General features: G+C 36.6%; 1 protein-coding gene across 6 annotated transcripts in view; it reads right to left on the minus strand.

Moving 5' to 3' along the window:
* LOC138696353 (sodium/hydrogen exchanger 9B2-like) overlaps window positions 1–26,386 on the minus strand; it is a 53,002-nt gene extending 26,616 nt beyond the window's left edge. The window contains exons 1-3 of one of the 6 annotated variants that reach the window (XM_069821176.1): window positions 26,234–26,386; window positions 1,548–1,659; window positions 636–717 (exon numbers count right to left, since the gene is read on the minus strand). In XM_069821176.1, coding sequence (XP_069677277.1) covers window positions 636–717; window positions 1,548–1,617 — 152 coding nt within the window. In that variant the 5' untranslated portion in view covers window positions 1,618–1,659; window positions 26,234–26,386. Of the gene's footprint in view, window positions 1–635; window positions 721–1,547; window positions 1,660–14,815; window positions 14,974–26,166 lie in introns of those variants that run through there. The other 5 variants (XM_069821173.1, XM_069821177.1, XM_069821174.1 and 2 more) reach the window with 5 other exon arrangements.
* Window positions 26,387–27,180: the final 794 nt, after the last annotated feature.

Consider the following 27,180-nt stretch of genomic DNA (forward strand, 5'->3'; position numbering starts at 1 on the left):
AGTTAATGCCAAGATGTGACTATTTTTCATTAATTATACATATTAATGCTATTGATGATATGAAAGTGAAACGTTTTGGGGTTATGTAAGTAGATGTAGAGAATAACTTAAATTAGATTTTAATTTCTATATTTTACTGAGTGGCGGATATATGGTATATATAGTATATGTTACTGAAAGCTATAAAACTTACGTAAGATTATATTATTAAAAATAAAATATTTTTATAGTTATTAATCAAGTGGGGTTGGGTCTTCTTCATATATTTAATGGCGGTGTGGTGTAGATATTTATATGCGTGGTTCTCTTCAGTATTGGCTCGAGAGAGAGTATCTTTCATTATTATGGAAGCAAATAACTTTCAGAATGTCTTCTTCATTGAAAATAAATCTGAAAAATGTTTATTTGAACGTCTAATGAACTTAGTTTGCAGCATTTGCTGCACAAGCCAATTATCATCATCATCATCATCATCATCATCATTATTATTATTATTATTATTATTATTATTATTATTATTATTATTATTATTATGTGCAATATTACACTAACTGTACTCTTTGGATAACTCCTGTGAGCGTCCATGAATTTTAGAATTAAAATTGATGTGAACAACATGCTTGGAAGGAACTAACCTGTGCCAGATGGAGGACTGCTCTTTGGCTCCGTCATGGTTCTGCTGATCTGGTGACTTTGGCTCGTATCCATTCTCAGGTACTACTGTGATCACAAACAACAAATCCTACTTTGTATATCTAACAAGCAAACATTCTGATGGGGGCAGATAAAAAAGTTAATTGTTTTTCTTTACCATGTTAATAATGTCAAAACAAGTGCTTATAGAAATTTTGGCCACTCGACCGCAAATACGAGGGCCGTAAAAAGTAAGTTCGCCAGAGGCCGTTAACAGAAAGAAAACATAATTTTTTTGGAAAAATTCATTGGAACAGACACAGGAATTGTTGAGCTATTTTTCAAAATATTCCCCACCGGAATTGAGACAGCTGTCACACACTGGTTCCCAACACAGGTGGCTAACTTCTGCGACACAAGGATACAAAAATTGATTCCATGGTATGACAAATGTCTCAATTCCAGTGGGGGATATGTTGACAAATAGCGCAACAATTGCTGGTATCTGTTTCAATAAATGTTTTCATGCAATTGTGCTTTTTTATGTAAACTGCCCCAAGGAAAATCACTTTCTGGACGGCCTCGTAATTACGGTCGAGTGACCAAAATTTATATAAGTACTTCTTTTGACCTTATTAACATGGTGGAAAAAAAAAATAACTTTTTTATCTGTCCCCATCAGAATGTTTGCTTGTAAGAGTTAAATTAAATTAAATTAAATTAAATTAGAAAGCTAGTTAACAGGAATTTGAGTGAAATTTAAATAGACCTGTAGTAAGACGTGAGACCATTTATTCGGATAAATGATGATAATGATGGTGGTGGTGGTGGTGGTGGTGGTGGTGATCAGTATTAGAACTTCAACCGCTCAACTAGTTGGTTCTCAAGAAATAGTATTCTCTTGCAATGCTCACCACTTCCGTTGATATCCACTACAGCGATAGGACCACTCTTCTTTGGTTCATCTTTGGTACTCTCGTTCATGATTTGGCTGTGGTAGTGCGTCGAATTAACAAAATCTCGAAACTGTAAAAACAGAGGAAAAAATATTACTATTTTGAATACCTCAGTTTGTTGTTCAGTGTAGCCGAATCAAGGAGCACAATGCGGTTGCGAGAAAGTTTATCTCCAAGCGATAAAGACATTCCGACGTGCTTTGTCCGCAATCATGAAGCTGTGAATAGTTTCATTACTTCATAATACCAATACCAAGGCGATGTTTCCGGACAACCTTCAACGAGTACGTGTGCCCTCCAGCCTTATCAGGCGGAACTGACCTTCAGGCAGCCAGAGTAACCTCGACAACACGTTAAGATTGTCATTAATGTCATTATCTGTACGGACATATTTTGAGTGTACGATATCCGGGAGGATTTCTGTCTAATTCATTGTCCACATAATCTTTTACTTCTTTTCATTATTATTGATTCTGTTTTATTTCTCATTCTTTTAATTTTCAATTGAGGATCGTCTTTGCTTTTTGGAGGTCGAGGCCGTGCAGCTCAGCTGGTAGAGCAGCTGGCTACGGATTGGAAGGTCAGGGGGTTCGATACCGGGTGGTGACGGGATTTCCTCGTTGCCAAACTTCCAGAATGTCACGGGGTTCACTGAGCCTCTTATCAAATTGAGTACCGGATCTTTACCGGGAATAAAAGACAGTCGGAGCATGGTACAACCACAGTCTAGTATATACAGTCACGAAGCTCAATACGTAGTAAATATGCATGCATAGATAGTTGCTCACCACTAGGATCGCTAATATCGCCTCATTACAGACAATGCGAAATAGTACCGGCACAGTCTATTGTTCCTAGCACCCTCATAACTCAAGCTTCGTGACTAAATATACTAGACTGTGGTACAATCACACCATCTCATTATAGTGCCGAGTTCAAGAAAGCATTGGGCTCTACCTCCATGCCTCCATTTGTCCATGTGTCTTCATGGCATATGAAGAGATACCTTCACCTTTACCTTTGTTTTTATGTGCTTTGTCTTCCTCTGGATCGTTGTCTTTTGCACTCCTCTCAGTTTTCATTCTGCACTTTTGTTTCTGATTTGTTCATATTTTTTATCTCATCTTAGACGTAGTTTTATTTTTTATAATTTTCACTCCTATTTTATTAGTTTATTTCGTATTGCCGTTGGTTTTGCCAGCTTTCCTCTTAACGCCAGGTCTATCGCTCCTTTCACTTTTCTGAGTAGATCGACAGCTCAATCGTAACACAGTCGAAACGTAAGAGCAAAATCATGGACATGGCTTCGATATTAATTAATTTATATAGGTGGAGAGCGCTTGTCGGGCGGTGCATTGGGCATCCCTATGCACTGAAACCTAATACATAGACCTTTTGTGTACCCATAATTTTTTTAGTTGGTTATTTAACGACGCTGTATCAACTACGAGGTTATTTAGCGTCGATGAGATTGGTGATAGCGAGATGGTTTTATTTTATTGGGTTATTTTATGACGCTGTATCAACATTAGGTTTTTAGCGTCTGGATGAAATGAAGGTGATAATGCCGGTGAAATGAGTCCGGGGTCCAGCACCGAAAGTTACCCAGCATTTGCTCGTTTTGCGTTGAGGGAAAACCCCGGAAAAAACCTCAACCAGGTAACTTGCCCCGACCGGGATTCGAACCCGGGCCACCTGGTTTCGCGGCCAGACGCGCTAACCGTTACTCCACAGGTGTGGACTAGCGGGATGGTATTTGGCGAGATGAGGCCGAGGATTCGCCATAGATTACCTGGCATTCACCTTATGGTTGGGGAAAACCTCGGAAAAAACCCAACCAGGTAATCAACCCAAGCGCAGATCGAACCCGCGCTCGATTCAGACCGGCAGGCAAGCGCCTTAACCGACTGAGCCACGCCGGTGGCGTGTACCCGTAATGGGATGGTTACATGTCGACTGTGCTGCTCGACTAAGCCGGTCACAACTTTTGTCACACTATGTATTATCTCCATCCTTCTAATACGTATACCATACCTCTGGCGGTGATCTTCCTATCGTCATATTCCCTTCAAGAAAGCAGGAATCTGTGGGGACTTCGGTGCTAGTTGCACCAGTCATGTACATTTTCAGGAATATGCTTCTGTGGTCTATACATGTCTCTATATGTCTGAACTAGTTAATTAATCCTATGTAACGGAGGTAGAGACACATTTTTAGGATTACACAATGCATCATGTTTCACATTTTTCTATCCAGGAATGAATGATTCGCGTTTAGGACATTCTTTTCTAATGTAATGGTTTTTTCTGTCCCTACTATCCCAGTGACACAAAAAAAAACAACAGTAGGCCGACTTTATGTAACCAAGCTGCATATCAAGAATAAGTGCAATTACCTCCAAATCACCACAAATATTCCATTCATACACCGCATATTGAAGCTTTTCCAATATAAATTCAAAGTTTTCATATGTTTCTTTCATGCTAGCAGAGTGAGCCACAGATACTGATGGGAATTTGTTACCATTATGCAGAAACACAGCTTTTAAACTAACTTTAGAGGAATCAATGAACAAACGCCATTCTGTTGGGTTATGTTCAATACCAAATGTCTCCATAAGAGAAGCAATGTCCTTACAAAACACTAAGCCATTTTCTTCAGAAAGATAGTCTTTAAATTGAGAATGACGCTTATGATACATACATATCTTTGTATTCTTTTGAAGAAGATTTCATCCTTTTAGCAGGAAAGCAAGCATTTCAGACTGTGTTTTGGATGACTTTAAATCTCGTATGAGATCGTTAAGATCTTCTTGAGTCAATAAATGAGGCTCAGATGAACAGTTTTGTTCAAAAGTTGTATCACCAAACTCTGTTTCTTTTTCTTCCTTACTTCCATCAGAATCTGAGCTCTCTTCATCTAATGTCACATGTTCTGGAGGCTTTGGTATGGGCAATTCTTCGCAGTGTGGAACTGGTCTCATTGCAGATTCCAAGTTAGAGTACACCACTGTATGTTTTGATTTTGACGTAATCCCTTTAATGTTTGTTAAGCAGAAATAACAGTCAGAGGAGTGATCTTTGGGTTCCCTCCAAATCATAGAGATAGCAAATGGCATGTGACGTGTCCCATTCTTCCATGCAGTGAGAAGCCTAGAACACGATAAACAACAGATATGTGGGGCCCAAGCCTACTTTACACCCAAAATAAAGTTCATAACACTTTTTCACTAATGGAGTAAGATTTCACCTTTGGGACTTCAGCATCACTTCACCACATATAATAAAAGTTGTCAGGATGATTTAAACAAACTCTAGACATTTTGTAACTAACGACTAATTAAAAGAAATAAATTTGTAAATATGTAATACACAATAATTCAGACACACAAAGCACTCACAATGACGTGTTTACTGGTTCACTGCTATCTCACAACTGGCATCGTTCTGATTCTGATGAATGCGTGGTACACTGGTTCACTTTTGTGCATGTCTGTACATGTCTGTGGATGCGTATTCAGCAGGCGGTGGTCTGTACATGTCTCTATATGTCTGAATGTGTACAACAGTAGCAACGGTACCAATGGTTCCATCATATTGACAATGCTTTAGGAGCTTTTATTTGACAATGGACAAATTGACGAAAAAAACGTTCATTTTACAAAATTGAAGTTTAAATAAAAAAAATAACTATGGAGAAATTCCGAATATGTGATATATTTGAAAACACGATAAAAGAATTGCATTAAGTACAACTATTGGTACTCGTGAGACAAAAATCATGTTGACCAGTGAATTGTACTGTATTTTTGTTCTCATTGCGATGAAATAATTACCAATTCTTTCGCGTAAGGTTTTCAAGGTATTCGTCTGTCTACATGGAGTTTTAAGCATATTCTCAAATTTTTGCAAGGCTGTCTTCCTTTTATTCTTTATATGCCATTACAGATGTGAATTTTATACGAGGTGACTTGTCAATGGCCAAACAGGAGGACATAATTGGGGAGATTCTTTTCCTCTTGGCTGCTTTGTAGGTACAGATTTTATAAGAATCAACCAAGTATCCTTTACCGTTCCTGGATAGCTCAGTGGTAGAGTGTTGTGGCGCTTAGCCAAAAGTCCGGAATTCGATCCCCGGTCCCGGAACAATTTTTCCCTTTAATATTATCCTTCAAGGAGTTTTGTGCTCTTCTTGCGTGGTGGTATTACTACTTTCCTGACTATAAATAAATGTAGGACTCCTTTCTGGACGTGACTCATCTTGTAACATTGGATCACAGATGAAATCACTATCAATTTCCTCATCATCCGTGATTTCTTCATCAATCATAAGTGTATTACTGTCTTTAATAACAACCTCTTATTCATTCAACTGCTTTTAACAAATACAAAACAAAAGAAACTTAACTTATCAAGGCTTGTTTCATTCTGTAAACAGTCTGCTCTCAGTTAGCGTTGGGCGAAATAGTTCATTGTCAAGAGCTAGTTCGTTCGTTCCCGCACATGAACTTGAGTCGTTCAAATGAACTAGTTCGTTCATTTTACAAATGAACTAATAGGAACTAAGTAGTTCAATATCGCACAAAACGCACATTCGTGCGCACTTTGTTGCCAGTATCACTAAGTGGTGAATGAAATCGTCAACAGATGGCATAGCAATGTGATGTTCTGACCCGGACTCTGTTCTGACCTAAAGCTATAGTGAGAGAGTAGCGAACATAACCTTCTCTCTCTCTCATTTCCTCCCTGTCCCTTTATATAAAACGGACTAGGACAAAAAAAGTTTCCTTGAAACACAACTTCTCCCTTCCTTATTGCAGATAAATAACAAACCAACCGACCTTTTCTTGCAAGATAATATTTTAATCGATTATTTTATGAAATGCTATACATATCTTTATAGCTGTTAATTATGCTCTCTTTTAATAAAAAAAACCCAAACACCAAAGCATCGGCAATTATTGAGGTCGACAAATTTGTACAGGAACCACTGCTATCGAGAAAGGGTAACCCACTTTCTTGGTGGAATGAAAGAAAAGAGGTATATCCAGATTTATACAAACTGGCAAAATCTCGGCTCTCTAGTGTTGCTACATCTGTGCCTTGTGTGAGAGAGTGTTTTCCAAGGCAGGACACACAATTACGGATGCAAGAAATCGTCTGAGTGGCAAAGAGTAGAACAACTCTTATTTTTGAGTGAAAATTTATAAAGCGTTATTTTAGTTAGGGCCTACATATTGTACTCACTACTCAGTTTTCAACAAAAACATGAACAATTGTGAGAGGCTGTGAAAGGAAAGACAAAGAAGTGATATTTTAAATTATCAATAACTATTTAACGATTTGAACTGTAGTGATTTTTTTTTTAAACCTCGGTTGTTCTGGAGTTGGAGGGGATTGCAACATGCGGCGCGATGGAATTTGTTGAGGTACGTTTTAAAAGTGACGTAGAAGTACCCATTCAAACCTTTGCCATTGACCACAAATTAATATTTACAGAACATCTACACAGTGTTGCCAATTCTCTGCTGATTCTGACAGATTTGAATTTCATAAAAGCTGGAAAATATGCTTGTATGCAGTGAATTGTAATTATATACGCTAATTCATGCACAAAACAGGTATTTGTCCCATATTTGTTAAAATAAAAGAGGGATTCATCTGCTGGCTGAGTGCTATGTGAATTATGTCAAAGTTCTAAGTTTTTTTTACAATACATATCAAGTGAATTAATTCTTCATAGTAAACATAGTTATAAAATTAGATACACAATATTATTTCATAGCAGATTTTCGCATCAGTTTAGGAGATTCTGTAGTAGAGAGATTATAGTAGTTAGTTAGAACCTATCTGGTAGAATTGGCTGCACTGCATCTACAGCACTCCACACAGCTGACATAGCACAGCCAGAATGAACGAATTGTGAATCGTGTGTGAACTTGGTGAAGAGAAATGTGAACGGTATCATTGAGCGCTATTAAAGTTATAAAACACGAATGTGCACATTTCTCCAATTTATTATAAAAAAAATTCTGTTAATTACTCAGTATGCAAGCGCAAAACAACTCAAAGTCACTTTACACGTATGTATTCAACTACAGTTGGTAATTCAGTCCATTCAGTGTTCGTTCGTTCGTTCAATTGTGCGGCACACGTGAACTGTATATGAACTATTAGTTCAAAAATAATGAACGAACTATGAGCAGTTCGTTTGAACGAGTCGTTCAAATGAACTAGTTCGTTCATGAACGACCCATCGCTACTCTCAGTGTAATTTACAACTCTAGGAGAATCGGTTCCGTGTCTCGTCGTCTATATCCCTCCCCTTCTCATTTATTCTTCCCCCTCTCGCCTCTCTCTCGGGCACATGTATCCCATAGCATCTCAAATCGCGACATACCTCTTTCCTTGTGTTCTAAAACACAAATAATCTTGTCCCATTCAAATATCAGCTACAATCACCTGGACTCTTCCTTGTGAGCTACAAAGGTGGCCTTCATTCACTAGTTGGCAATTCTTTTCGGTACAGGTTAAAATTAGTGGAACATTTTACAGATTTCAATACTCATTGTGCGCATGCTTTATTTGTAACTCAAATCCAATTGTCAATTCTTACTCATGCGCGTGCTTCTCTGTTTCCGTTACATAAACAACTGCATCCGTAGTCCGTCACGGTCTGTGACGTTCCGACATCGGAACGTGTTCACGTGCTTTGGTTGACTTCATGCGCCTAAGGTAACTGGGAATTCATATCTACAATAACGTAACGAAGCAATTACTATCGCTCCAATCTATAGTGGAGGTCACCAGCGAGGTCATGTTAGCGAGTAGGACTTCTGCTCGAATTCCGCTTTGGCTTATTACCTGGTTGAGCTTTCAGAGGCTCCTCCAATTATAAGGCGGATGTTAGGTAATCTCATGGCGAAGCCGCGATCTCATCTGGCTAAAGCATCACCTTGTTTCTATTAGTTCCGTCGACGATAGACAATTGAACTTTCGACACAGTGTCGTTAAGTAGGTTATTTTTTACGACGCTTTATCAACATCTTAGGTTATTTAGCGTCTGAGTGAGATGAAGGTGATAATGCCGGTGAAATGAGTCCGGGGTCCAACACCGGAAGTTACCCAGCATTTTCTCATATTGGGTTGAGGGAAAACCCCGGAAAAAACCTCAACCAGGTAACTTGCCCCAACCGGGAATCGAATCCGGGCCACCTGGTTTCGCGGCCAGACGCGCTAACCGTTACTCTACAGGTGTGAACCAGTGTCGTTATATAGGCCTAAGTGCTAAAAAAATACATATTGCAGATCTACTTGCATATTATACTGGGTGAACAGTATACAGTATAACAGGTTTCACGGCTCGCGCGGCCTTGAGTCCCCCACCTCCGAGCGCATAGCCAGACGGCTGTGAAACCTGTTCTGCTGTATACTGTTCACCCAGTAGATCACATTTGAGGGGCTTAGAACAAAAAGCAGGTAAGTGACGGAAACCTAGTTTTGAGGAAATTACAGTTAAAGTTCTACATGCAATGGAATATTATACACTAGTTTGGTGAAATGATGCCCATATAGCAGCACTCTACAGTGCGATTACTTACCTGATTTTATCGCAAAGAAACATCCTTTTGGGCTATCACAACACGCACTTACCTGATTTTTTAATGTCACTTACCTGCTTTTTGTTCTAAGCCCCTCATTTGATTCTTGAAGCAGAGAAACGATAGAGTACCGGTACTAGCACAAATAGTACCATGTTATGGCTATTAACTTGATTTTTAAATAGGAATTCCTTCTATGATTTTTCAAGACATGATATTAAGACATTTCAAGAAATGTTGACGGGATGGCGACTTTACAAGAGGGGGAGAGAGAGAGAGAGAGAGAGAGAGAGAGAGAGAGAGAGAGAGAGAGAGAGAGAGAGAGAGAGAGAGAGAGAGTCTTTTTGGTTGCACGAGGAATTGAAAAAATGTGAAGATAGTTTCGTGGAAGAGAATTTAGGGCTGAAATACTGCACATGCATATTACAGAATGACGTACTCTAGGGCTGGAACGGCCTACATCGGTCAGAAACAAACTGCCATCAGTCGTAAAGCTCACATTGATTTTCCATATACCTCTTTCAAGAATGCGGCAACGAGCATGTGTCTCAAATATTTTTGCCTTCATTCATTCACTTAGATCATCCATGTATTCATCACGTTTAACATTATTCATTCATTTAATTCATCTACTCTCAATTATTTTATTCATGCACTTATTTCTTTTATAACTCATTCCACACATTCACACTTTCCATTAATTCATTCAGTCACTCATTCTATTCAAACCTCATTACATTCATGCACTTATTTATTTCTTCACTCTATTCACTCATCACATTTGCACATTCATTTCACTAGTCTATTCATGCATTCATACTTATTCACTCAATTTGTTCAAAATTCATTAGGATACATTCTTCTACTTATTAATTTATTTAATTCACTTATTCAATTACTACATTTACACACTTATTCAATTTATCCATTCGTTCATTCATTCATTCATTAATTCATTCATTCATGCACTCGTCAGTCTATACTCATTCAATAATTCTGTTCATTCACTCATTATACTCATACAGCCTATTAATTAATTAATCTAGTCATTCATTCATTCATTCATTCATTGACTCAACTCACCCCGTTCATTTAGACGTACTCATTCTATTTATTCATTTATTTTATTAACTCATTCAGCTTATTAATTTCATTTACTCCATTCATTCATTCATTCGTTCTCTCATTCCATCCATCTATCCATCGTAAATATGTAAATTACATTACACTAATAGTATTCGAGAGAAAGAAAATAGGTAATAATATTTTCGGAGCAAAGTTCGTAATTCATATCTTGTTTAATAAGTAAGAAATAGCCTATAGACAGAAGAAACTAGATTCCTTATAAAAGTAGGACACAACTGGAAGTGATAAGATAAAAAGTAGCTATAGACATACAAAAACATCTGGAAATGTGAAGTAAATAAAAAGTAACACAAATAACAAGTAAATTATACGAAATATGATGAAAAATTGAACGAAGACAGATTATTAGACTAAAACGTTTTCTTGGAAACATAACATAATTCGTCATATCAACTATCAGTATAATACACAGATTCTCTATTGTTGTAAATATGATTGTTTACATCTTCTGGTATATTTTTCCAAGGGTTAAGTATATTTTTTTCTGGCTATGTTGGTACTACTGGTCTTTTAATTATATTCTCCCATGGCCTGCAAGAAGACCAGATATGAACGAAATTGAAAATCTGTGATCTATACTGAAGAAGAAAGTGAACAAAAAGAGGCTTACAACAAAACAGGGACTCATTTAAGCATTGTCTGATATCTGGCTAAGTGATGCTGATATTCAAAGAAAGTGTCAAACTCTGTTTCCAGCATCCCTGACAAAATCAACGTGTTAATAAAGAATAAGGGAATGTTCACAAAATATAGTAACCTCAAGCCTCAATTTTCTGTTCAATATATCTGTGAAAAATACATTTTTGTTCATTATTTCTACCGATAAATACAGCTTCGTTGCACATATAATTAATTTAGTCTAATAATTTGTCTACGTCTGTATAACAAAAGCATTGAGACACAAACCTAGACGCACGAGAAATAATTGGATAGCTGAATAAAAGAAATGGGACCAGTGCATGTAGCCAGAATGAGGCGAAGTCACAGTACTACAAGTGAAAACAACTACGGAGCAGAGTGAGTTTAGTCTCAAGGTGAAATGCGTAAACTGCTCTACGTAGCTTACAGCCCTGAGGTCAAATTCGTGTGTCCTACAGTATCGTTAACCAACAATAATTTTCTTCGCGGGCTATGACCCTATTTCTCAGTGAAAGACTCGAGGTCGACAAGATTATGTACAACTTTGCTTAGACCCTGAATCGCTCAGCAATGAAAACAGAGGCTCACTTCCGTTGTTTTGACACGGAACAGGGGCGTGTGACCAGCCGTACATCAGTTTAACGATCTGGACCAATGCAACGTGTACGCTGGTTATAAGCAAGAGAACATAATAGTAAATTTAACCCAGAATGGAGACTTTAATTTTTAGTAAAGAATGTGGTGGGGACGCACAGTGCATAATATGCAAAAAAAAAGTATCATCACAAAAAATAATGTGGCGACACATTACGAAAAATATCACGAAGAAAAGAACAGCAATATTGAAGGGGACCACGAACTGGAACCTAACAAAGAATTGGCTTCTGATGTAATTATATTAAATTAATTACGAATTATGTCAATTTTAATTTCTAATTTCTAAATAGGAATTATCATACCATAACAGTTTACTATGCACTTTTTTATTTTGGAGATTGCAATGTCTGATTAAAAATATATGGCATTATCAGTTAGCTACAAAATGTCTCTCAAAATTGCCAAAACATGTCATCTCTTTCTGTGAAGGACCTTTCATTAAGAGTTGTATTCTAGATGATGTAGCCAAGATATCTCCCAATGAAATAAGAAAGTGTGAAGAAATATACTTATCCAGAAACACTGTACTGAAGGAAAAAGTAAAGACTTAAGTAAAGAATCTATTTCTTTCTCATCATTTCTAGATGGAAGCACAGACGTGTCTGATACGTCGCAGCGTGTAGTTTTTGTGAGTGGTATGAAATGAAAACCTCATGCTTACAGAAGAACTACTATTACTGTGTATCGAAATCGGTGGAAAAAAATAATTTTAGTCAGTACAAATAATATAACTGCGTGTTGAACACAGTGTTATTTTAAAGTACCTGTTAGGTTATAATGCGGCATATTTTATAAGAGAAACTTGTTTATGTTACTAATTTCCATCTTGTCATATTCAAGTATTACTCATATATTTATAAAAGCAATGTAGAAAAAAACCATGGATATCTATTTAAAAATTCTGTAGTTCATATCACATTTAGTATACGCGCTTGTTTGTACACCATGATTTCCTACCCCTCTGCAATCAGCAGGTTCCTATACGATTCATCTTGCCAATATCTTAGTAGTGTCCTAGCGCCTGGCGCCCGCGAATGATTTTCATGGTCATAAAATACGCTTGCTTTTTGACGTCGCTGCCTTAGAGACTTAGAGCATGACTCTGTATAGCCTCATAATTCGAAGAATTACATCACAATCGGACAGAATTTACTCAAGGCTTATAAAGTAAAGACGTAAATCATTATCAGTTACAGTCATATTCTCAATGCAATCTAGGCCTGAGAAATATATGCCGTTATACTACTAGTGCGCTTCGTTCTCCTGTAACTTTGAGTACGTCTCATAGTTGGGGTGAGTTAACGCAGTGTCTTTCGTTCGTTTGAACTCAAGCTTATCATCACGGTAAGTTAATCCTCAGCATTTGGGTGGTTGAAAGCCACTCCTTTGACTTCGAAACAACTTTCTGCTAAAGAAAAATTTTGAAGACACCATTTTCTTTTATAAGAAAAATTGCACTATTTTAAAGACATTTTATTTTTTTTTTGTCTGTAGAAAATACACCTAATATAACATTGACAAGTATCAGCAATTGTATTTCACTATGTTAATATGATGGTGTATTACGTTTTTGTCTTACATAATTTTTCATTTCATGTATCGTTGCAGTGAACAAATCAAATTTTCAATTTTTAAAAGAGAATGATTGCCTGTTGCTAGAAAAAACAGCCTCATATCTAGAGAAACTTCGTTCCACTTCTGCAGAAACAATGGGGGAATATTTGAAATATTTTACATAAGCATTATTTATCTCAAAATCTGTATCATTATTACAAACTTCCTCATTTGAAAATAAGTCACAAATTTCGTTCTCAAGCATCTTGCTATTATTCTTCTTTACAGGACGTTGAATGTTGCCTGTTACGAATAGCAGTATTCGGTCGTAATGTAACCGATCAACTAAAGTTCACTGCTGAACGAAACACATTGAAATCCCCCTCCCCAACGCAATTACGTACTGGTACCTAAAGTCAGAGGCGCATGAAGCGCAATGTAACGGCTTACAATTCTTAGCCATAGACTAATAACATTCTTGAATAGCAACGTATTTGATTTTCTGTGAAATTAAATTATAGTCCCGTCGCTCTAATTTCCGGCAGCCAAACGCGTTGCAGGTCGGCTACATTTAAATGTGTGCGTCTTGTGATTCGCTGAGGAAAACGTTTTGGCTCTTTCGTTGGCGTTCACAGAAAGCACACGAAGAAGTTATTTGCCGCTCAATTATTTGCTGAATTACAGTGCGTTTGATTTATTATCATAGGAGCTACGACATGATAATGTTTAACGGCGTGGCAAATAGATTCCTCGTATGGTAGCTCGGCAACGAAAGAACAAATATGGCGAACAATACTACCTATTTGGACTTTATAGAGCCTTCTCGTCCTAAGACGTAAGCAAAGAGGAGGAGTCACGCCGGAAATAACAGCGTCGCGACTATAATAGTTGTAATTTTATATCACCAGCCTTAATTGTGGTCAGTTGAGAATAAAGAATGATTTTTTTCCTTTGTTGGGGATAGGTAATAGATCTTTACACGTAATGAGACTGGAAATGTTTTCCCAAACTGATAAGTGTTATTACGTCAGAATTTGTGAAAGAGAGTCAATTATGTTTATTATATAGAGAGGTAATCTAATTTGGCACATTTTCTCTCGGAATATAACGTAGTTTACCATAGCTAACAACGAAAAATATTACCAAGATTGCACTAAAGTGAAATGCCTGCAAGGCGTTGAATAACTAAATGTGAATTGACTTGCGCGAAATAATAAAATCTCACTTCCCAATATCTAAAAACTTAAACAGTAATACAAATATCGAACTCAAATTAAATGGAAGAAAAGTACGTTTAAAATAAAATTATAATTGGAATATTAATCCTTCTACCATTCAGATCCGGGCAGACAAGTAAAGAAAAGGATCTATTAAAATTATCAATTACTATTGGATAATTCTGCATTCTAGCAACACAACGGACTGAGTTAACAATTACAGAGTACATTCGCTATGTCTTGAAGGGTTTCACAGTTTATTAAGAAGACAGAGAAATTGAATTGGAGTAAACTGTGTATCCTAGGACCAAATTGCAGTCTGTATTGAACTTCAGTCTATATTCCAGCAACTCATTTAATAATAGTAATATTCAAGTCGGTCGGCGTACACCAAGCACATGACTGCTACTTACTGACTGGAGCCGAGGTCTCGCTGGAGCCTCCAGCACTAGATGTCCGCTCGGAGGCACGCAGCGCACTGGCTGACTGGCGCATTGTCTGTCAACCGCTCGGGTACTCTACCAGTGAAGCAGTCACATGACAGTTTCCTTAGACCACAGCCACGTCATGTCTCAGTAACTCAAGCCAATTCGTAACTGCAAACTCAATCGCAAGTACTGCCATCTGTTGAATATTCTATCACAACTCAAAATGTCAGCTCTGATTTTTCAGCACCGCATGTCAGTGAGACGGTGTGATAACGAAATTGTAAAAGAGAAGGCAATGTGGAAGAGACAGATTAAGAAATTGCTGTCATCAAAACATATGGGTGTCTTTAAGGACGGAAGGGGAAACGGTATTTAAAAAAAAAATAATAATAATAAATCGTTATTATACTCGGTATCGATTTTTACATTTAATTTCAGAAATCAAAAGATCAATGTTTCATGTTTTCTTTACGTCAGATAAATCATTTATCATTAAATTGACGAGCAATAATCAAGAGACTACAAACTGATTCAAATCAGCTGATCTTTAAGCTATGTCGCCATGATATACCTTTCCCAGGCAGTAAGGTTGTGTCTCGTCTACGTTTGACAGAAGCTAGAAGCTGAGAGAGAAAGTGAGAGTGAGTGAAAGACAGACAGGAAGAGAGAGAGAGAGAGAGAGAGAGAGATAGAGAGAAAGCGTTTATCGTGAAAGATATAACTGAAAGTGTGAGTGATTTAAAAAACAACCAAGTTCAACAAATCCAATGGATAGATAAAAAAATTAATTTACCTTGTTCCATTTAGTATTTTATCACCGTTTAGCGAAACTAAATGCCTATACATACATACATACATACATACATACATACATACATACATACATACATACATACATACATACATATGGAGATGCAGTCAGAAATATAGTTACTATAGCTATTTGGGTTTGGCCTTGAGTTGCGCTTTTCCTGCAGCTGCAGTATTCATCATAAGAGTTCCCTGCATCCTGACTGATGAGATAGGTCAAGCATTCACACGGGGAAATCCCGCTGCGATGAACGGCTGAGTTTTCCTGCTGCTCTGTATCCTCCCCACAATCCCAAATGCGATATTCTGATGTCATTTCCAAACTCGACCTTTCTTTCCTAGGAGCGACTGGTAGGAAGAGACAAGTAAAGAAATGTGGTCTGGGGTTAGCGATCTGTCTGAAACTGAACTTGGTCGTATGTTCGAATCATTCTTAGTAATTACATGGTTGAGGTTTTCTGAAGTTTTCCCCAACTATAGACTGAGGCTTATGTCACGCAATCTCATAGAGACTAATTTTGCTGGTCAAGCTATAAAAGATAGTCTAAAAGAAATTGTAGAAATTACCATCAATAAAGTTACCCCACCAACGTTACACAATCGGGTACATGACACAATATGCTTAAATAAAAGGAAAACAGGCATGTGATTCAAGTTTAATTACAAAATGCACAAAACCAACGTCTGAAATTGTCAGATTCTTATCAACTAAGCACTTAAGATAATGTGCTAAATATCGAACCTCGATAACTTTGGGGAAGAACTGTCAGCCAACTACTATTCGGTTATACAAAAGAGCAAAGCATGTCAAAGCGTCGTAACGCATCAAATTTTGCGTATACAAAAGAGCAAAGCATGTCAAAGCGTCGTAACGCATCAAATTTTGCGATTCGTACACAGACTTCTTATTATCGCCTATTGTAATGGAAATGACGATACAAATCATCGTCACCATCATAATTATCATCATTAAATGAGGCGTTCAGAAGTCAACATGATTAACTCCTTTTTCAAAGATTTTGAGATATTCAAGGTTAAAGTTAAACACACACTATTAAATCTGTGATGTAGTCGAGAAGAATACTGCAGTCTGTGAGCTTTTTACTGAACTATGGAGCAAATCACATTGACCACTGAAAATATGCTAAATCTAAAACATTGTCAACTTATAAACTCTGAAATAACCAAAAGTGGAGTTAATCATGTTGACTTCTGAACGCCTCAAATGAGACACTTTAACCCGTTCCGTGCTCACTCCGGTAAGAAATCTGACATTTAAATATTGCGTGCATCATTCGTCATGTGGCGAGCACCGTGCAAGGTCACAGATCAAGACGAGACATTACAAATCCGAGACAATGAATGCACACTCGATTCCAGTGCGTGAAGAAAGCTTGAAAACGCTATCACTTTAGGCGCAGCCAAGTAAATAATAATAATAATAATAATAATAATAATAATAATAATAATAATAATAATAATCATACTTTTAACTGTAGCACGCTCCTGAACTGATTATTGCGAGAACACATGCAACACACTTGCACTCGTTGAGGAAGTTTTATCTGCCAATGCAATCAGATCAGTGGAATTTGTACACACCAAGAACAACGCAAATTGTTCCTTCAATGTCCTGTTTGTTTACCAAATCTTCTTCCACTCTTTATCTCCATTATTTTTCCTGAGATCTAGATTTTCTTTTGTATTATATTGTCTTCTTTTTTTTTTTTACTTTGTATCATAGCATTGCATAAATTAGAACGTAGCATTATTTATTTATTTTCAAACTTTACTTATAATTTCCTCCTTTTCCTTTTTGTTATTCTACATTTTGACTCCATCCTCAATTTTTTATATTTATTTACATTTCTTTTCCTACGTACTTCTTTCCGACTTGGCCGTTAAAAATTCGTTTCCTCCTTTCTTTTTCTTCTCACCATCTTTGCTTTGTTCAAGCAACTACTTGAGTGCCACATTTTCCATTTGCATATACAAGGTGTTAAAAAAAAAGTATCCAATATTTTAGGAGGTGATCGTATGCATCAAAACAAGAAAAAAATGTCTAATAAACATGGGTCCTACAACACATACTTTCTGAGATCTGAACACTTATTCATAGGAGGTGCTCAATGTGACATCCATTCATGGCAATGCATTTTTGTGCCCTACAATACAGCAGACTACCAGTTAATCATACCGTAGTTGACACCCCTGGCATGAAATACTGATACGTCGCAAGGAATATTGAAAAGAAAAGTTTGATTGCGGATATGAGCGGGGTTCAGCAGAGATGGTGTTGCGAATTTTCGTAATCAGCATGTGTGGGCTTATGAAAATCCCCATGCAGTTGAAGAAACAAGGCATCAGCACCGATTCTCACTCAACTTATGGGCAGGCGTTCTTGGCGATAGATTAAGGGCCATACGTGCTACCACAGAGATTAACTGGGGCTCGTTATCAGGACTTTTTTATTATCGTATTACCTACCTTGCTGGAGTATGTGCCATGTCAGCAAAGACTAGAGATGTGGTGCATGCATAATGGCACACCAGCACATTTTTTCCGCAATGAGCGTGAACACCTGACGCTGACATTTCAGGACCGCTGGATTGATCGGGGAGGCCCCACACCTTGGCCTGCCCGTTCCTCAAATCTAAATCTTCTAGACTTTTAGTTATCAAGAACAACCAATTTCAAAGAGTACGTGATTCCTTACGCCGAATGGCAGAGGAATGCATTGCCATAAATGGACATCACATTGAGCACCTTCTATGCACAAGTATTCAGATCTCAGAAAGTATGTGTTGTAGGACCCATGTTTATTAGACATTATTTTCTTGTTTTGATGCATAATAACACCTCCTAAAATATTGGATACATTTTTTAACACCCTGTATTTGTTACTCTTCTTAACAGGAAGTCAATATTGATTTACTTTCGGCAAATACAAGGCAAATCAATGCAGTATAAATCATCACTGATCACAAAACGTCTAGCTACTACATACCGTACGATTTTGATTGAGGTATCGTTACAATGAAAGCAGAATCAACGTCATCGATATCGTCTAAAGTTAATTTCGTACAATTACTCATCTCGCCGACATTTCATCTCTCGTGCTTTGCTGGGTCTGATATTACATGCACCCTGTCAAGAATGACGTAAAACGTTTAGTTGAATATTTACCCGATGTGCCTGGACGCTTGGACGCATTTCAGTATAATATCGTCCATGCCAATCTGCCTCTTGTCACGTCTCTATCCCCTCCTCCTGCCCATGTTAGGTGTGTTAATTGTTTACACTAGCAACAATGACCTTCAGCAGATAGTTGCACTCACATTTGCCCACTGTAATTATGTGAACTGCGGAGTACGATGGAGTAATAGTTCTCGCCTTGTATTCAGGCCTCTGGGATGCGATCCCAGGAACGACAGTAATGACTTGGATTTTTCGTGGTTTTTCCAAGTCCCTTGCTGGGATAATGCCAATTCAAAGGAAACTCTCTTCCTTCACAATTCTAATTAGCCCTTCGCAATCAATTTCTCATGCATGATAATAATAAATTATGATCATCACCGCGATGTCAGCCTGGTTGGCGAGTTGGTATAGCACTGGCCTTCTATGCCTAAGGTTGCGGGTTCGATCCCAGGCCAGGTCGATGGCATTTAAGTGTGCTTAAATGCGACGGGCTAATGTCAATAGATTTACTGGCATGTAAAGAACTGCGGGACAAAATTCCGGCACACCGGCGACGCTGATATAACCTCGGCAGTTGCGAGCGTCGTTAAATAAAACATAACATTTAACATTTCTACCGCGATTGGTCTGTAATCTATCGGGGAAAGTATCAGGCTTTATTAGGCAATGGAAAGCAGACATAAACTGAGAAACTGATGACCAATCATAATACCAAATTTTTACAAAATGTGACTAGTCTATTTTTTCTGAGTAACCTATTTTCCCCGTTTACCGCGATTTGACTCCTGTCTTTCGGCAGAAGGCAGTGTTATCAGCTAGTGTCGTGAACTATTTTCCGGATAGGTGGCTACTAGAGTTGGGCAACACGATTCTTTATTAGAAGTCGATTCCAACGATTCAATCATACATTACGAATTGATTCTAATGATTCGTTCACGATACTTCCCAGTCTGCGATTCTAACAATTCTTTTGAATCGTCAACGAACGACTCACAGGACACATTCCTTTGCAAAGCACGGGTAGAACAAAAAGGTTCTACATCTTTCGCATAGATGGCATAAGAGGCGAGACATTGGATTGTCCCTTTCTCATTGGCTGGAACCATTCATCATGCCCTCCATCAGTCTACAAAATTATACAGGATAGTGTTTCTTAATTATAATTTATCAACTGAACCTCATTATCAAGTAAATTTTTTCATTACATCTCTATTTAACCATGCAAATTTCAAGTTCGTGTTCATTATTTTTCACACTTAACAAATGCAATATTTTGATTTCACTCTCGCTCGGGAGCAATCGCCACGGTTCGGAAATTCCGTTTTCAGGTTACATTATAGGTACAAGTAAATAGAATCGTGGGTTACGATACCATGCCGATTCGTTACTCTTCTTTTGAACGACGATACGTTACGATTCTTTTGACCGGCGATTCGTTGATACCACGAATCGATTCTTACGATTCTTTATCATTAGTCATTCGAATGAAGGATTCGTTCACGAATCGACCCAACTCTAGTGGCTACTGTGGCTAGTCGTGGAAGTTGACTGATGCTGAAGCGTGGTGATTAAAACTCCTAGGGTTAGGAAGGAAGCGGGTCGTTTTCATTGTAATTGGTAATTACTATCCCGACAGTTGCCTGGAGAGACTTACGAAACTACGAAAGACTAAGTCAGAATAGCCGGTCACAGGGTTCGAATCGCAGTCCTCCTGAATACGAGTCAGGCATGGGAACCTGTACACCAATGTGCTCGGTAACTATCGCTTGTAATTTTATAAATTAGTAGGACATTTGCACTAAGTACGCAATTTTTTCTTCCAAGATTCATTTTAGTACCCGTCTATCCCTACTTTCTATGTTTAATTAATTTATTCCTAATTTTTACGCCTTCCATCCCCGTAAAATTAATTTTAATGTAATGAGATTCTAGGAACCCGGTGAATTTCAGAAATAACGAGCATGTTCATGCTTCGAGATTGCGCTCCGATGTCACTCGAATGTCTCTTAGGTAATAGCTGGTAGAACTTTTTTCGGCGGTTTTCCAAACTATAAGTTAATACCTTGGCGAACCTCCGACTCATATCGAAAAGTATCATCACACTATGACCAATTCTACCGATGCTTGATGATCATGCAGGTAATACAGCTTCGTTTAACAATCTCATAAATGAATTTGATGTCTACTAAACACACGTCGGTCACGATAATACGTTATTCAAATAAAATGAGACTCAGAAAAGTTTGTTTAATAGACACTGTGGAGGAAAATGTTATAGTATATTTCATATTATAACATCCATTTATTGCATAGGCTCTATATTTATGATTATGGATAATGATTACGCTGATGATTACATTATTATAATATTCATTATCATAAACATTTATTTTTAATTCTTGGTAAATAGCAATACAATAGTCTAAGCGAGTATCACAGTATAACAATAATATGCCAATATTTCTACTACTACTACTACTACTACCACTATCACTACCACTACCACTACTACTACTACTACTACTACTACTACTACTACCACTACCACTACCACTAACATCACTACTACTACTACTGCTGTTGCTGTTACTACTACTGTTGCTACTACTACTACTACTACTAATAGTAATAATAATCATCATCAGGGAACGGATTTATATGGACTAAAAATATATGAAATATGTAAATATATATGTAGTTATTTTTACCAAAATATGGAATTAAATATGGATTTTTACCAAAATATGGAATTAAATATGGACTTAAAATTATAAAAAAATGACTATGTACGTTAAATATTGGTACATTTTAATCAAACTAAACAAAAAAATATAATGGACGTACCTTATCTTCCAATGTAGTTTCAACAAAACACAATTTTTATTGTCTGTTACCATAACAATAGGTTACAAACATTTCTTTCAAGTGCTGAAAAGTGAATCTTCTTCTATTGTCTCTGAGGATAGATTTATACTGACTAAAAGAGCGTTCGACGTCACAAGAAGTAACTGGTACATAATTCAATTTCACAATGTCTGCTGGGGATAAGTCCAAGTTAATCTTCACTGTTGATTCACCACTCATCACAGCAACAACCTTTTGTAGTTCTTCATATCCAGGGTTTTTTGAAAGTACAGTGTCCACCTTAGCTCTTACTGCATCTGCAACTTTACCTCTACCACGATTCAGTTGTTCCACAGTACTATTTATAATTTCAAAACTTTCAGATAGTGAAAGGTGCCTATTTTGGAGACTTTTGAGCGTTTTTATGATGCATGAAAATGTATGCTGAATGTGAGCTAAGTCATTCTTCACACTTATGTCACAGGTAACTGTTTTCGCAGTATCAATTGAGACTGCATCTTCAGAGTCCAATGCAAGGAGAACATTGTTAATAGAGTCTATATGTTCGGCATAATATTCAACTGCTTCTAGCCATGTACCCCATCTAGTTAAAATTGGCTTTGGTGGCAATGGAATTTCAGGGTACATTTCTTTCAACACGTTAACTCTACTGGGAGCTTTGAGAAATACTTTTTTCACTGATGAAATCAACAAATCTACTTTAGGGAAATTGTCTCTGACCACTTCTGCCACACGATGAAATGCATGCGCCACACAAGTAAAATGAGTCAATTTAGGATATACAACAGATAATGCTTGTCCAGCTTTGACCATATAAGGGGCAGCATCGCTAATAAAGAATAACACATTATCGTACATAATACCCTTTGGCCACAGGATACCCATAGCTTCGTTGAACAGTTTAACTATAGTTTTGTTATTGCACTTTTCTAGAACATCACAATGTAAAAGAATTCGTTCAGAATATTGTTCACTTAACAAACCGATAACTACATTACCAACAAGTCTACCTTCTTTGTCGGGAGTCTCATCAATGGAAACCCAAATTGAACTATCTTTAATTTCATCTCTTATCTTCTGTATTGTCTCATCGTAGATGGATGGAGCATACGTCTTCCTAAGTGTTGACTCATCCGGGATTGTATGTTGAGTATATTTTTCAAGGAATTCCCTGAAGACCTTATTCTTTAGTTTGTAGAGAGGAATATCAGCAGAGATGAGAGAACGGCACAGGTCGATGTTAAACTCAGATCTTACATTCGATGTTGTTGGTTGTGTTAAAAACAATTGTCTCTGCTTGGAATTTAGTTGTTTGTTGGCCTGATGTTTACTAGTTGTAATGTGTTGTTGCACCAGGAACTTTTGTGTAGATGATACTGCACACTGACACAAATTACAAAATAATATTTTATTGTCAGTTGATAAACCATCTTCTTTAAATTCTGAAATGTAACTTGTTAGTTTTGATTTTAAATTGACTGAATGACGTACTTTTGGCATATTTACCGTCTTTATAGTATGATTTACAAAACTGAACCTATGTGTACTCTGACTGGCATTTAACTGTTGAGCTGCACAACTGAAGTCTGTTAAAAATTTTAAATTAAATTAATACAGTTTTGTAACTTACTTTCCCATTGTTGATAGGACTGCTAATTTTCAAATAACTCTGATGTTAAAGGGATTACTGAACATGTGTTTAAATCTCTATTGTTGAAATGTATTTTTAAAAGTTAATGGAATTCTGTTTTGTTTTATTCTTAAACCTAATATAATATGGACTGTTTTATATGAAATATGGAAAATATATGGAAATTAACGAAAATATGTACTAAACTCTAAAATATGGAAAAATATGGAAAATAAAAGTAGGATTTTTCAACCCTACACATTGTGAAACATAAAGATAATGCAAAATATAAATTATATTAGCTTTATAAGTAAATATGTATTTACATATAAATCCTTTCCCTGATCATCATCATCATCACTATCATCCTCTTATCATTTCCTCCTTTCGGAAGATCGACTCCAAATATGCTTCTAATTGTCTCCAGCTTGTCATGCTTATTATTGTTACTACTACTACTACTACTACTACTACTATTATTATTATTATTATTATTATTATTATTAATTAATTTATTTATTCATTTATTAATATTTGTGTGCTGAACAACAGCCAGAGGCCAATTATAGTTCAGCACAATATACAAACGGAAGATACAAAGGTGCAAGAATAAATAAAATAATATCTTAAATCTAGAATAAAACATAAATAAAACTGAGAACAAGGACAGTAAATACTAATGAACGAAACTACACTTTAAAAGGATCTAAATTGGTCCTATGTAAATTGGCATATTTTATGCTTCTACAGACTGGAGAAAGAGATTTTGAATTTCTGTTGTAAAAAAATTTTTGAAATCTTAAACCCTTCGTAGGAATACGAAGACTGATATTATTTATGATAGATTCACAATCAATATTACCCTTGATAACTTCGCAAAAAATTGATAATCAAGATTTAGACGTCTACAACAAAAGCTACAACAGTTAAAATATTTACAGGTAATCTCATAATTAAAGTCAGAGCAATTCGGTATAAATCGAAAAGCACATAAGAAAATAAACTTTCTTTCAATATTTTCCAATTTCACCGAATCAGTTGAAGTAATATAATTCCAAGCTGCAGATGCATATTCAATAATAATAATAATAATAATAATAATAATAATAATAATAATAATAATAATAATAATAATTATTATTATTATTATTATTATTATTATTATTATTCCAAAAATGGGGATTCATAACCGAAGTTCAGGATCAGATAGTATCCATCAAAACATATGCAAAATGAATTAGATAATTTCAAAAAAGCACTCGAAAGAATCCAACAATAACTTGAAACATCAAGCTGCAAGAACTTTGCTTCAAAGGAGTACCTTGACAGTTATGAAGAATTCGCAGGGGTAATATATCAGAAACTAACACTTCGTCGCCATCTTGAAAGAGAAATATCCGTTTAATAATTTTCGGAGAATAGGAATCTAGGACAGTAACACAGAAACCTAAAGAACATTGGACTTCTTTCAAACATGTACACTCAACCGCATGTTTTTCGTCATTCTATCTATTAGCTTGAGAAATAGTTCATGGTAACCTGAACAGATGGGACAATAGAAATAAAGGACCTTGTCAACAACAGTTTCTATCTCCAGTAAACTATCACAAACATAATAAGACAATAATAATAGTTACGTATCACTGACCTGTTACTTATAGATAAAATTCTAACAAAATTAACAAATATGTACAGTTAGCGATTGACGTCAAGAGAAATATTTGTATTTGTAGTGCAGTCATTGAATGGCTGCTGTGAAATGTAATATAATATCAGAGGCATTGTAAATTCTAGACAAAAATTGAAAACAATAAATCAGGACAGGGTAAGTTGTAACGTAAATATGTTGTCCTCGAGTAGGAGCTCTTGCAAAGCAGAAACACATATACAATAATACAACAATAACAACATAACAATAATAGAAACATATAAATAGTTTATTTATTTTGAAAGAAATTAATTTTTGAAAAAGTTTTCTGATTCCCCAGCAAATTCACAAATACAAGGTATTACCTCTTAGTCATTGATGTACTCCCGTATGTTTATCAAAATAGTACATTTATATATCTCTTTGAAGAAAGAAATAACTTAATAGTAAATATTCGATAATGAATTATAATTTTTTCGATAGTGAACATTTTCCGATCGGAGAGAAGGACTGTGGTTGAAGAAATTAACAAATTCGTAAATTCGTTGAGTAAATTTTCAAAATAAGTTCAGGAATGGAATTTGTGGTTTCTACTCTTTTGTCCATACTTAATATCTTCATCGTTCCGAGTCATATTACCGAGGTCAGACTAGTCTAGATACTGTATAATCGGTCAAATGGAATAGGCGACATTTCATATATGTCTTCGGTGATTTGACCCTGATAGTGGAAATGCTCCCGAAATATCGAAGCGACTAGGTCTGAATACAAAGTTGGTAACCCCAAAATTTTGTTCTGTATACCCCTAGTTTTATTAAAAAAAAAACAGAATTAATTTGAAGTATCTTTTCCATTATTACAATTCTGTGTCCGCAACTGTGGAGTAACGGTCAGTGCGTCTGGCCGCGAAACCAGGTGGCCCGGATTCGAATCCCGGTCGGGGCAAGTTACCTAGTTGAGGTTTTTTCCGGGGTTTTCCCTCAATTCAATACGAACAAATGCTGGGTAACTTTCGGTACTGGACCCCGGACTCATTTCATCGGCATTATCACCTTCATTTCATTCTGACGCTAAATGACCTAGATGTTGATACAGCGTCGTAAAATAACCCAATAAAATAAAATAAATAAAGTTATGTGCGTTAATAACAAAATATTTTCCTAATTTAAGCTTTTGGGGACGTACCTAAATTCCTTCAAAACCAACGATAGGATATTCTCTTGACGGAACTAGCCTCACGGCTCGCACTCACCTGTTGGTGTCCGTTGCTGACAGCTGACAGTCGTGTACTCACAGTCACCTCCGAGCTTCACTACTTATTATCTTGCAGGTTGCATAATGAAGTCTTAATCTGTGTTCAAACTGCGGCGACAGTTAGTACCTTCATCGATAACAACCAACTACAAGAAAGGAAAGGAAAACAGTGCGAATTATATGCTCAAACTTTTGTATTACGTCGCTCAAACGTCTCCGTTTCTTATCTCTTTCTACTGACTGATCCTCACGAGCACGCGCATGCTGTGCCGGCGCAGCGTCCTATCATAAGGCGGATTCAAACACAAGTTTCAATTTTATTAAAATTAAAATGCATGTAAAATTAACTTATCAGCTATTCATTTGAAGTATGAAGCGGACCTAGCTATAAGAAAGCTGTATGTAATCAATCAATAAATTAGTGGCGCGACAGCCCATAAAGGACTAAGGCTGACCAGCCGACTGCTGGTCTCACATCCACATTCCTTAGCAGAGTTGAACTATCATCCAACCAATACGGAGGTACTGGATTTCATTGCCTTTTACAAATTTATCAAATATATGCAGACGACGTTCAATTGTATATTTCAGACCGTCCTGATGCACTAAATGATAGCATTAATAGTCTTAATGAAGATCTTGATTCCATCTCTTCCTGGTCTCAACAATTTGGGCTTAACCTAAACGCATGTAAATCACAGGCTATTCTGTTCGCGAACCGTAGATTAATTCCTGTAGTCAACGACCTGAATATTTCACCTGTGAAACTGAATAAAACAATCATCCCGTTTAGCTCTACCATAAAAAATCTCGGAGTGCATTTCGAATCTAATCTTAGTTGGGCCTACGCATATTAAATATACATGTAAGAAGGCATTCTCTATTCTCCATTCACTAAAAAGTTTGTATCATTATCCATCTAAATTAAAACAGACGCTGGTACAG

The sequence above is a fragment of the Periplaneta americana genome, chromosome 3, assembly GCF_040183065.1.
Source record: "Periplaneta americana isolate PAMFEO1 chromosome 3, P.americana_PAMFEO1_priV1, whole genome shotgun sequence".
In the NCBI taxonomy this organism is placed as follows: domain Eukaryota; kingdom Metazoa; phylum Arthropoda; class Insecta; order Blattodea; family Blattidae; genus Periplaneta; species Periplaneta americana.